At 40.2% G+C, this 12267-nt stretch overlaps 1 protein-coding gene across 15 annotated transcripts in view; it reads left to right on the top strand.

The window, feature by feature from the left end:
* The window catches only part of PIEZO2 (piezo type mechanosensitive ion channel component 2), a 314952-nt gene that overhangs the window by 233028 nt on the left and 69657 nt on the right, over positions 1-12267 (top strand). For 14 of the 15 annotated variants that reach the window (XM_055799791.1, XM_055799795.1, XM_055799802.1 and 11 more), the window contains 5 exons: positions 3908-4140; positions 6656-6816; positions 7765-7941; positions 8122-8247; positions 10344-10544. In XM_055799791.1, the coding sequence (XP_055655766.1) occupies positions 3908-4140; positions 6656-6816; positions 7765-7941; positions 8122-8247; positions 10344-10544 (898 nt within the window). Of the gene's footprint in view, positions 1-3536; positions 3570-3907; positions 4141-6655; positions 6817-7764; positions 7942-8121; positions 8248-10343; positions 10545-12267 lie in introns of all 15 variants that reach the window. The other variant, XM_055799803.1, reaches the window with a different exon arrangement.

Here is a 12267-nt window from a genome sequence, read left to right as displayed (position 1 = left end):
GAGTTTGTTGTTGCTACTGAATATAAACAGGAAAGCCAAGAAAATCCCTAGTTCAAATAATTGTGGCTGCCTGTTCTAACAAGAAGTTAATTTGTGTGTCATGTCACACTCCTTCTTCAGATGTCATCACATAGTATAGGCCAGGGTTCTTAACAGTCCACCAGAGTAGAAACCTAGTCTGTAAGAAGCCCATGTGTTAGGGATCAGCAAGGACAGGCAGCTCGGTGAGGGCAGGCAAGCCAGGAGCCAAGGCTGGGCTCTCACCCACTGGGAGTCAGGAATGGGAACCAGCAACTGAGGGTGAGGATCATATCCGGAGAGAGTAACGTCAGCCATAACCTGGTGAGCTCCCAACAAGTCCATAGAGGTGAGCCAGACTGGTGGTGAAGGCAGGGAGTCAGTCTATGGATCAGGCTTAGGGTTGCGTGGAAGCATGGGGGCAGGTGCAGCCACAGCTGCGATGCAGCCACAATGTGCAGCAAGAGCCTCAGCATGAAAGCATCTCCTAAAGACAGGAGAGGCACACCTGTGCTGAGCCCTCCTGACCTGTCCACATGTCCTGACATGTATCCACCAGCTGGCCTTGGATGCAGGCAGAAAAGCCTCAGGATCCTGCCAACAGAGTATGGCACTGTGTGCTCAGTTTGAACCTCGCACGCTGAATATTCAGGGGATGGGTCACTAACATTCTGCAGAGCAGAAAGCTTTCTATTATTAAGGCTGTGCATGACACATACTTGGGAAATCATTTTGGGCCACAAAGTTTCAAACAATTCATAAACAGATTGCAAAAAAATTATCAAAGGCAAAAGATGCTTCATAATGCGTCCAGTAAGTTGTTATTAATTATCTTCTGCTCTAGGAAAGTACAAATAGATGAAAGTACTAGAAGTCCAGTGAGAACCTGGGGCACATGTCTGATTTTGGTGCCTCTGAAATTGCTTTGAAATCACCTAAAACTAGATCCACTAGTATACTTTGCATTATTGATACCCTATTGAATGAATTTGAGGGTAAGAAATGCTCTCAGTTAAAAGCATTAGTGGCTGTACCTTCCAGGCATGTTGTCTGCATTATTATTTAGTTATTTCTCTTCCTAAGTATCAGACACAGTATCTCTCTGTTATTTTTGATAATTTCCCACTGGTAAGCAGTTATCAACCTGAAGTTACATCTGACTAGCTGTGACACCTATATGGGTCGCTTGTCTTAGATATTCTAAACCAGTGTAGGTTTTATATCTGAATACCTCATGATATCGTGTGATCTTGTAGTGGGGAAAAAAATATTTTAAAAAGTGGAAAAGCAACCCTAGCAGTAAATGGGGAAGTTTGGGAAGAAAGATTCCAAGTAGACTGGCTTTCTGAATAGTGGGCAGGACTTTTAGCCTTGAGTCTCCTGAGCATGTGGTCCCACGCTCAAGCCTACTGATGCTGATAGAACTAAGCAGTGACATACTGAAAACTAAGCTCATACTGAGGCTTTGTCAAGTATATATATATTGCATGTACCCATCTTTATAACCCCATCACTTTCTGGATCTCCTGGATACGACTGGGAGTTATATGAATAAGAGAAGTTGAGTCCTCTCATACAAAATCCTATAGGATTACTGTGTTTCTGTCCAGTTTATGCTGAGGTAAGTCATTAAGTCCTTGATTTACACCAGTGTGAATGTAGATTTTTCCGTTATGGGGGTCAGTTGGGAAGATACCTCATTACAATCAATGCAGTTGCACGTGTGCAAAACCTGTCTGATTATATGGATACCATATAATGCCATCTGATGGCGCATTGCCTTTTAAATGGGCTCTGATGGTTTATGCTAACTGGGGATCCCTATAACATTTGAACTGCAACTGAAAATTCATTCTCTCTTCTTTGTACATGACCCTCCTTTTGGTAATTTGTTAGAGTTGTAGGTAGATATGCAAAGTCACTGTGTTATTTTAGGGAATATTATTGTTCAGTCATTTTACAGAGATTTGAATATCCTTTTAGTATGTGTGCTAGCTTAAATATGAAAATAAAGTATATGGGACAAAAAGCCCTATTTTCAGATGCCAAAGCTACTGAATATATTGTTGAGTATAAGAGACTTTCAGATTGTTGGACACTCAGGTTCGCTGCCTAATCCATGATACGGGGTTTTAGTAATCATTATCATGAATGTATTTATTCAGCAAGATTTATTGGTGCTTGACTGTCTTGTTAAACTTCTACTTTTAAACCACCTTTTCTGCTTTTTGGTAATTGATACGGTATTTCTACTTCAGGACTATTTACTCAAATTTCTGTACTTTTTCCCTCATCTGAGCCACCAAAGTTTCCGTCCTGAAGAAACTGCAACTCCCAGATATTTGAAAAATAATTCTGCCTGTTTGAATTTGTCGTTGACTGCTTAGCCTATGCTCACATTTTTTAATGATCAGATGGGTAAATCTAGGTTTTTAGTTTCTTGAACTGTAAAAATCCTAGTTAAAATTGGCAGAGTTTCCTGTCTAAATGGTAATAGGCCAGAATTTTACATCATGTAAAATAAATCCCTGAGATGGTACTGTAGCGTATTAAAGTTAGTTACATTAGTCCAGGAAGTCTAACAGGTGCTTGAAAGTATGCTGAGTGTAGTAATTTCAACAGCATAACTAAACATTTAGTGACCTGATCATACAGATATGCACTTGCCAAAGCGAGACTTTACTACAAGAAGTCATATTTAAAGGGACTATTTATGGCAGTAAGTGCTATGCTCGGCAAAGCACATAGAATCAGGGAATTGGGAAAAGTGGGTTTTCTGCAAATATAGGAGGTGAGTACCAACAGCACAGCTGGGAGAGAAAAAAGAAAATAGCCGAAGCCATAGGAGAATGTCTCTTTTTCTCAGTAAAGAGAAGTTATGTACTGAATAAATCTCAGAAAAATTGGCACCGTAGCAATAGTGAAATACCATTTTTATGTTAAATCAGTTGTATCTCAGTTTTTGTAGTCTGACAGTTATTAATAGTTTTTAGTAAGAGACAGTTAGAAATCTAAGAAAAATTCTCAGTGAGATGTAGAAAAGAGAGAATGAATGGCACTATCAAAGACAGACGTGATAAAATACACTGAAGCCATAGCCATAGAATTTTTGCTTTTTTTTGTTCCCAAACATACAGCTGGAAGAAAATTTTCAAATTCCTTGGCTCCCCAGCTGCATCATTAAATTAGAAGAAGGTGGAAATGAATTCACAGTAATCGGTCAAATACCTGTGATGATTGAGCTGCATTACTGACAGCATGGTACAACACTGACCATGTTTAGCGCTGGTGTAAATAGGTTGGCCCCTTTCCATCTGTGCTGCAATTCCATGTTTCTTTATAGAAGCGCCCTGTGAATGTCATGATGGCATGCTCTTGGCATCAGAAGGCTTCTGCAGATGGAGTAGAAGAACGCTTTATGACTTGTGTTGTAGCACGACATATTTGTTGATGACCTTCTTCTGTAACCCCTCTGTTCTCATCTCCCTTTTTCTTTCTGTTCCAATTACTTTGAGCAGCCTCAAGAAAAAAATACCAAACCACCAAAATGAGTAAGTCCCCTATGAAGTCATGAAATGTTTCCTCTTAAACAATGTCATTTCATGCTTCTACATCTTAAACTCTGACCATTTTCTCCAGTGGGGAAAATGTCAAGTTTAAGTGTCAATACCACTCATTACTAACTAACCACTAGTACCTGAGTGAGAAGTAGTTACTAATACATTCCAACTCAATTTGCAGTGTGTGTTTGGAGAAAATACAAGAATCATTAACTTTTCCACTTCTAAGGCATTTTCCATGAGCAGTTTATTTTTTCTAATTATCATCTTGAAAAACACTACGATGTCATTACTGCTTAGTTTGCTGACACGCTACTCTTTACCAACAGACTGGTGCACCAAGATGGAAGCCTGCCTGACATAACTATGATGAATTTAACATCCAGCAGAGAAAAGGAAGAGGATAAAATGCTGGAAGAGGCTGGTGAGAAAAGAATGGAAGAGCCAGAGGGGGAGGGAGGGAAAGGGAGGGTCGAAAAAGGAAAAGAAGAAGAAAAGGAAGATGAGGAGAAGGAAGATGATGATGATGAAGACAATGAATCAGAGGAAGAAGAAACTACAGGTAAGCTCTTCAGATTGCAAATTTTGCCTTCCTCAGCCTTAGTTAACAGTGGCAACAGCTGGTTCATTCTTGGTCATCCCTGCTCACTTCAATCATCAGGTTTTCCTTCTAATTCTATGTACAGTATTTGCCAAAAGAGCCTAAACTGAGCAGATGGTTACTTGTCAATTATTCAACAGGCTACAGTCTCTTCCAGGGAAAAATTGTACTGTTTCTGTAGGATGCTGTGAAGATGAAAACAAAAGAAACCCCACGTCTTTCTTCTAGGTGGTCTGGGTTGGATTAATAGGCAGTTATCTGAAATCCTAAGAACTTCTTTAGAGTGAAATCGCTTTATAATAAAGAAAATATACATACATATTTAATCTCTGGTACTGCATGCTTTCAAGGCACTCCACTCCAGAAGTCCCAGAGGCTTTGCTTCATTATTCATGTGCACATTAGTGTCATATTTTTCACTTCTGAATATGGAATGTATAATTGATGCCAGATGAACATAAAAACGCTTCAGGGCAGACATGGGTAGGGCTGATGTTGTCATCCTTGATGAGGATGAACTCCTAACATGAATTATTTCTGTAACTGTAAGATGTAACTGTAACATGAATTATTTCTGTAATTCTAAAATGAATTATTTCTGTAATATGAGCCATGAGTGAAAACCAGGGAAGAGCATTTAACATCCGAGGAAGCTTTATTGTTTGGAAGTGGCCTTACCACAGGTTTAGTTGCTCATGCCAATATTCACAGGACTGTGGCACATAAATAGGGACAGGGTCTTTGTCAAGGCAAAATGGCAGTACATCTCACTCAGCTGCCCCAGGAAAGCCGAGCTGAAACTATTTTCCCTTTCCTGGCTGGGATGTCTTCCCTCACAGAGGTGTTCATGGGCCATGGAAACCTTTCTTGGCCGCTCTCATGTGGTTTATGAGGGGTGATGAGTTTGTTGCAGTCTGGCCATCCCTACATGCTGGAAGGCCTTGGGGACAGAAGCCAGCTGGTGGAGGTCACCCTGTGCAGCCACACATGCAAGCAGGGAAGTAGGGACCCACAGCCTGCTCCCTGGAGACCCTTCTGCACCGCAGCAAGTGGAGCTTGGCAATAGCACAAGGTGTTGGCTTGCCATGTGTGATCCATCTTTAAGCTGTACATGCATTTATTTCTACCAAAGAGTTATATCATTTTTATATAGTCATGTGGCTGGAGTTTTGACTTCAACGTGTTGATGTGTGCAGACTTTATTACACAGTGATGTACAGTTTTTCACTGCACACGGTTAGGTATGTATTTTATCCCCTGTCCCTGTAGATGCATGTAGTGCCTGGACATGCTAGACAGAGCTTGCTACAGTACCTTATTTGCCTGCTCCACTTAACTGGCACTGTCTGGATATACCTTGCATGGCAGCAACACTGCAAATGAAAATAAATGCAATGAAAGAATGAGTAAGAACATCTAATTCTATAAATACTTTCAAATACACTCATTTTGCCTATAAAAGCACACATGTAGGATTAGAGTTCTATAGCTTAATTAGTTTGTCAAGTTTAAGTATGTACTTATGGAATTTACATCACTCAGCATTTTTATCCAGATTTTCTAAGTTGTGGTCAGAAAAAAAGCAGAAGAGAGAGAAAAAAAAAAAAAAAGAATTTGGTTGTCAGGTATTCCAAAAGTCTGCTTTTTCACACAAATGTACATGTGTTCTTCACACAAATATGAACAGAATAAACATCTTGGTTTGCTTTATATACAAAATAACCAGTTAAGTTGAAATAAGATAAGTACATACAGAAGTTGCATTTTTACCAGCTTAGACAGTGATGTGTTTCAGTGTCACTTGCAAATGTTTCCATCTCTGATGTTAACTGTAATGTTCTCACAGCATGAAAATCCTTCCTGATCTCCAAAGTGCATCTGAAACCCCTAATACAGTGTGGAGACTTTATACTAATATATACCAGCCTGGTGAAACAGTTTTATAGCCAGTCCACAAGCAAAGACAGTGCTTGGAGAGCACTGTTCAGCATATGTGTTATCATATATAGTCATATGTAATAGAAGTTGCCACATGCTTACTCTCTGGGGTATTGTTTGGGAGGATGGCTTTTTTAGAAAACTACTATCTGTGATGGGATGCTTTCACCCAACTTCAGGATCTTAACTTGCTAAAGCTCCCTTTTCAACCGAGAGAAATATTCAACTGGGCTACAGCTTGCCTGGCCTGTTTAAGATGTCTGTCCTGGGATGGTGCAAACCACACTCTAGGAAGGTGTGCTGTTTGCAAAGCGGTTTAGGTAACTCTGGCATATGAAGATACCTATAGTCAGAAGGGAGAGCAACACAGCTAGGTGGGTCTCAGCCCTATTTGCCATACCTTTAGCCTCCTCTTTGTATTACACTAAAGCCTTAGAAGAGAAGTAGAAAGCTCATTGAAGTAGAAAGCGGAGCATTCCTTTTTACAGAGACCTTCTGTTTTTCTCCTCCCAATGGTTCTGATTGAACATCTTTGCAGACTTAAGGAACAAGTGGCATCTGGTGATCGACCGCCTTACAGTGCTGTTTTTGAAATTCCTGGAGTATTTTCATAAGATGCAAGTCTTTGTGTGGTGGCTGTTGGAGCTGCATATCATCAAAATCGTTTCCTCTTACATCATCTGGGTCACAGTGAAAGAGGCAAGTAAACACCCACTGTCACCCATGGCGGGGACTTGTCAGTGTCTGCTGCACAGTGGCACACCCAAATGTGGGGAGGTGCCTTCCTCGTGTCAGACCTCACTGCAAGTGTGGGATCCAGCTGCACTTGTCAGCTGCTGGGGACCTGCCTTGACATCTTCTTCCACAGTGGTTTTCTGTCTGCCTAGACATGCTCAGCCCTACCCTTTTCTCCGCATATTAAGTTTTATTAGTCTAATTCTGTGGACTCAAGAGCCATAATCCCTCCCCTGCTCAAGCTTGCTGTGGGCATCATCCAGGGATGGAGGTTGGGAAGGAACATCTGGGAAAATTACTTTAGCTGGGTCTGGTACTGAAGAAACTGGAATGTGGAAATATGCCTGAAGAAAAAGGGCGCAACACCTTTAGCTGTGCCTTTGGTGTGGGCAGCGTGAGTTCTCTACCTGACATAGCCATTCCTTGAACAGGGCTAGTAGGACAGAATTCACTAAAGACCAAAATAAAAAATCCTTTTTCCTCACTTTTTTTTTTTTTTTTTTGCGGGGGGGGGGGAAGATCAAGAGGATGAGGGTGGGTTCCACAGACATATGGATCTGTAACATCTCTTCTTTGCTTCATGTGTACTAAAGCAGTAGAACCAGCATGTGGTCCTTTATTTCATGTCTGTTTGTAGGGTGGGTATGCAGTTTTGTGGGTCTAATATTCTTAATATTATTATTATGTAGGATATAAAGTTCTTCCTAAACCAACTATTAAGTTTTTCCTTCTTCACTTTCCACTTTGTGTCTGTGTTATTGTGAATATTGTAAATTTTTTTCAGTATTTTTCTCAGTTTCTCTATGTCCCTTTCTTTTGATATTTTTTTTTTTTAATTACTGTGGAAAAGGTCAGACTTTCTCAGTTGTCCTGTTACTCCATGTAATTTCCATACTGTTTTTGTGTTTTCAGGTGTCTCTGTTTAACTTTGTGTTTTTAATTGCCTGGGCTCTTGCTTTGCCATATGCTCAGTTTCGCCCATTGGCATCAAGTATCTGCACTGTTTGGACATGTGTGATTATTGTCTGCAAAATGTTGTACCAGCTCACATCTATTGATCCCAGCACTTTTTCCAGTAACTGTACATTGGTGAGTACAAGTGCATATTGAACAGGTTTGACTGCTGCCTTCTTCAATGAAGAAGAGCAAAAGGAAGCATATCAAGTACTGAAAACTACAGTTCACCTGATCTATTGTTGTTGATTATTGTATCCTCCCCAAGCAGCCTTAAACTCATTTTTTTTGTAAACTGTTGCATTTTCTTTTTAGCCAGGAGAGAATGAAACTAAGGTCAATTTAGAAGAACTCAAAACCTCAGTCCTCTACAGCGGGCCAGTTGATCCTGCAGAGTGGGTTGGATTGAGGAAGTCTTATCCACTGCTTGTGTATTTAAGGGTAACTTGTTTAATTATCAGTCTTGAGATATTTTCTTATTTGTGATGAAATTAGCAATGTCTTTGAAATAAGTCATCTGCCACACAGAAAAATGTAATGCAAGCCATTGACAGTAGGGAAGTACAGAGAGGAAGAGACAGCAGAAAGCCAGATCTGTTACACAGGACATTTGCAGAAGGGTTTCAGTACTAATTAAGATAATCTGCATGTAGAAGTATGGCTTTCTGACTATATCATCGTGTTAAAAGCACTCTAAGAAATGTGATATTTGAGAACTCTAAGTAATTAAGACATACATAGCTTTCAGGTACCAAATGACTGATGGGTCTCGTTAGAGTAATGGCCTTGAATGACAGTATATGCTATAAGCAGTTAATTTTTTTAAGTGCTTATTCCTCAGTAACTACTTAGAAAATATAGTGAGTTTAGGGAATAAATCATTCAGGTGCTAGTAAATGGATGTCTTTTGGTTTTCTTCTTGGTTTTGGTTGATGCCTGTGAGCAGTATTTTATTATTCCTGTCTTCATTAAAAAACCCTACTTACAATAAAAATGTGCCAAGTCCCTGAGCAGACCTTGAACGTCTCTTCTTCATTTAAAGAATCTCCAAAATTTTGAATCCACAGTTGAAGGCTGTCAGAAATAGTTGACTGAACAGCAAGTTTTGATCTAACTGGATTTATTCCTCATTTCTTCCCTCAGAGCTTGCCTCTGTGTGCTTCATTTGTGTCGGGAGCACCTGCCAGGCTCTGGCAGTCAACGTATTGGGCCCTGGTAGTTCCTCTGCCACTCACTCCCATAACCATGCCCCCCCCCCCCCCCAGTTAAGAATACAGGCAGGGAAGAGCAATTACTGACCTAAGAAGTTCTTCTGCATGGAGAGTGAAGTTGTCTAGTGCTTGGTGCTAGGCTTGGTGCTAGGAGCTTTACAGCTATAAACAAATACCACTTCAGGATTAGAATTCTAGATTTAGATTATTTAGATTAGAATTAGATTATTCTACAAGGGTTTTCATTGAGTTAACAAATAAAATGTTTCCTTCGCATAGACAAACTCAGTTCAGTGCTAGACTTGAAGGTCCCAAGCTTCAAGTCTTGGTGTATTTCTGTTATGCCCCTTTAATAACAGACATTCAAAATGTCTGCAGTGTTGAAGTGGGGAGCCTGCCTGTGATGGATTCTGTAAAACTCCCCAGAAAGAACAGGAATTCCAGCAACAACAAGCAAAAATAACTTCTTGTAAAAAAAAAAAAAAAAAAACAAACCCAAAAAAAACCAAACAAAAAACACCAAAACAACTAAACAAAACCACAACCAAACTGGAACGTAAAAAAACCCCAGCGGTACTTGTGTCAGGATATTCTTGTCCCAAATAATTCTTAATGTACAGAGATATAGATACTGCCTCTTCACCATCACTTGTGACTTCCTTGAGTGACTTTCTCTGACCTGGTCTTTTTAACCAATTTTTGGAGTTGGTTAATACCTCTCTTCTGTGGAACATAGGGCAGATCTCCCTCCCGAGAGAAAAAACTCACTTCAGAGCTGCTCAAGACTGCATCCTAGTCCATCTGGCTTTGGGACAGAAGGAGCTGTGTCTGAGTGAAGACTGGCTGGTGGACTGTTCATTTAAGAGTATCCAGGATATATTTGCACTATCCAGCATCCTTGCAGTTTTAGGAAGTTAGTGCTTGCCAGCTGCACCCCTGCAGATGACTTTGTGTATGCTTCTGTCCTCTATCTCCTGCAAAGCAAAGCATGTTGTCTTGAGAGAAGCTATGAAACAGAAGGCATATGGATGGGTCAATGCATTTGCCCTCCCATTGCTTTCCACAACTAGTGTTCATTGTCCTTTTGATGAATGTCTTCAATTGTATCTTCTAAATGTAGGTTTCATTGAAATCCCAGAAGCGGTAGGAACCTTACTTTGTTTCAATGGTAGTAGCTGGGAATAGGTGCCAATGCATCCTTGAGTGCAGAAGCACTCAGTGGTAACATCCATTTTGGTATTCATGGGTTTATGCTTATTGGACAAATTTATAGCTTCTTATGGTTGTGATTTTTGTTTAATATTCTTCTGATTGTGTCTCCCATAGAATAACTTACTGATGCTGGCTATTCTGGCTTTTGAAGTTACAATCTACCGTCATCAAGAGTACTACAGATGTCGAAATAACCTTACCGCACCTGTGACTAAAACTATTTTCCATGATATTACAAGAGCACATCTGGATGATGGGCTGGTAAACTGTGTCAAGTATTTCATAAACTATTTCTTCTACAAGTTTGGTTTGGAGGTATATCACTATATATCAATTTTCTTTAGACTATCATTCCAAACCTTTTGATTGTGTTATTGTTGAACATTACCTTGAAATGTGTTTGACAGCTGGATGCTTCTTAGTCATTGCTCATGTTAGACCTTGCCACAGTAATGGGTTTTGCTAGTAGTGGTTTTCCTCTTACTTTTCGCTGGAAAGGGCTAAGAGATGGGACAAGGGACAGAACTGAGGCATACCTTCTCATGCACACACACACAGGGAACCATGGACTGCAGGAGCAGAAGGTGGCAGGGGCTAGCAGGCCATTGTTTCTAAACATTTCTAAGCTTCTTTTGCCTCTGGCAGCACAGGTGCATCCTTCTTCTTTATATTTGTTACTATAGCTATTAGCAGTCTGCAGGAGCAAGAGCTTCAGCAAAGGTTATTGCTGCTTTGTGCCACTAGTGTAAGACAAAGTTCTTTCTCCAGTACACAAAACTACACAGAGGATTAGGAGAAGCAGGTACAAAGGAGTGAAGGGATTTTTCTGAAGATCCATGATGTATCCTAAATACCTGGTAGGTGTCTTATTTAGTAGAAGATCTGCTTGTCTGTTTGCAAGCAGAGTGGCCCACTGCTGGGCTTTAGGCTGAACTAATGTATTCCTTCTGTCTGCTTCACCCAATCCAGCAGCAAAACATCAGAACTGAACCTGCCTTGAAGACATGCTATCACTGAGGAAGTGCTGGGAAAAAAAATAAAGAAAAAATCTCATCTTTGTTCCCTTGCCTCGTCTGTTTGCAGACACATGAAATGTACTTTCAAAAATGTTTGCAGAAATAGTGACTTTCACAAATTTCTATGGCTGAGGAAGGCAACTCCTAAGCAAACGCATCCCGAGTCTAATCATAATGATGCACTCGACCTATCTATTAAACACTACCACCCCTTGCTACTGATCGACAGAGTAAACTGTTCACAGCCAGTCTGAGGATTAAGAATGAGTGAAAATTAAAATTAATCGGCGAGCTATTTCCTTCAGGAAATAAATTTAACCTCATCCTAATCTAAGGAGAGAGAAAATCAAAATAGTGAAGCGTGCTGAACAAATGGATCACTATGAATTATTCACTAAGTTTGAAAACATGCTTCATGGCACTGAGTGAAGGAAGGGACCACTCTAAGTGGAGCCAGAGAACAGAAATGGTCTGGGATGCAGAGCCTTTAGAATGGAGAACTAAAGCTGCTTTACAGGAATTGACTGAATTTGTCTATAACCAATAGAAGTTGTATGGTTCTAAATCCCTTTTCTCTTTGTCTGGTTCTCACATGAGGATACACTTCAGTTGTTGCTGTTATTAATAGTTCCTCTTCTTTTTCACATCTGCAAGTGCTATCAAAATATATGGATGTGTAATACGTGCTTTGCTTGGCAGCAATTAAACCTTTCACATACAGGCTACTGTGACAACATTCTTTCCATTCTGTATCTTTAGATATCACATAATGGAAACCTGCTTTAGTGCTGTATTCACTATATTCACTGTATTCAGCTGCCATTCATAGAAGAGTATAAAAAATTTGTGGTGTTGGAGTGGGGTGGGGGAGGTTGCTGTTGGAGAGTTACAAACTGGTTTGGTGTGTTGGTTTGCACAGGGTTCCTGCTGTCAGCCCCAGCATATGTCCAAGCATTCTGTCAGGATCCAGAATAGTTTATCATTGCTGCATTGACTAGCCATCAGGTTGCAAATGTTACGTT

The sequence above is a fragment of the Falco peregrinus genome, chromosome 3 (genome assembly GCF_023634155.1).
Source record: "Falco peregrinus isolate bFalPer1 chromosome 3, bFalPer1.pri, whole genome shotgun sequence".
Taxonomy (NCBI): domain Eukaryota; kingdom Metazoa; phylum Chordata; class Aves; order Falconiformes; family Falconidae; genus Falco; species Falco peregrinus.
This window is presented reverse-complemented; position numbering and strand designations above follow the sequence as displayed.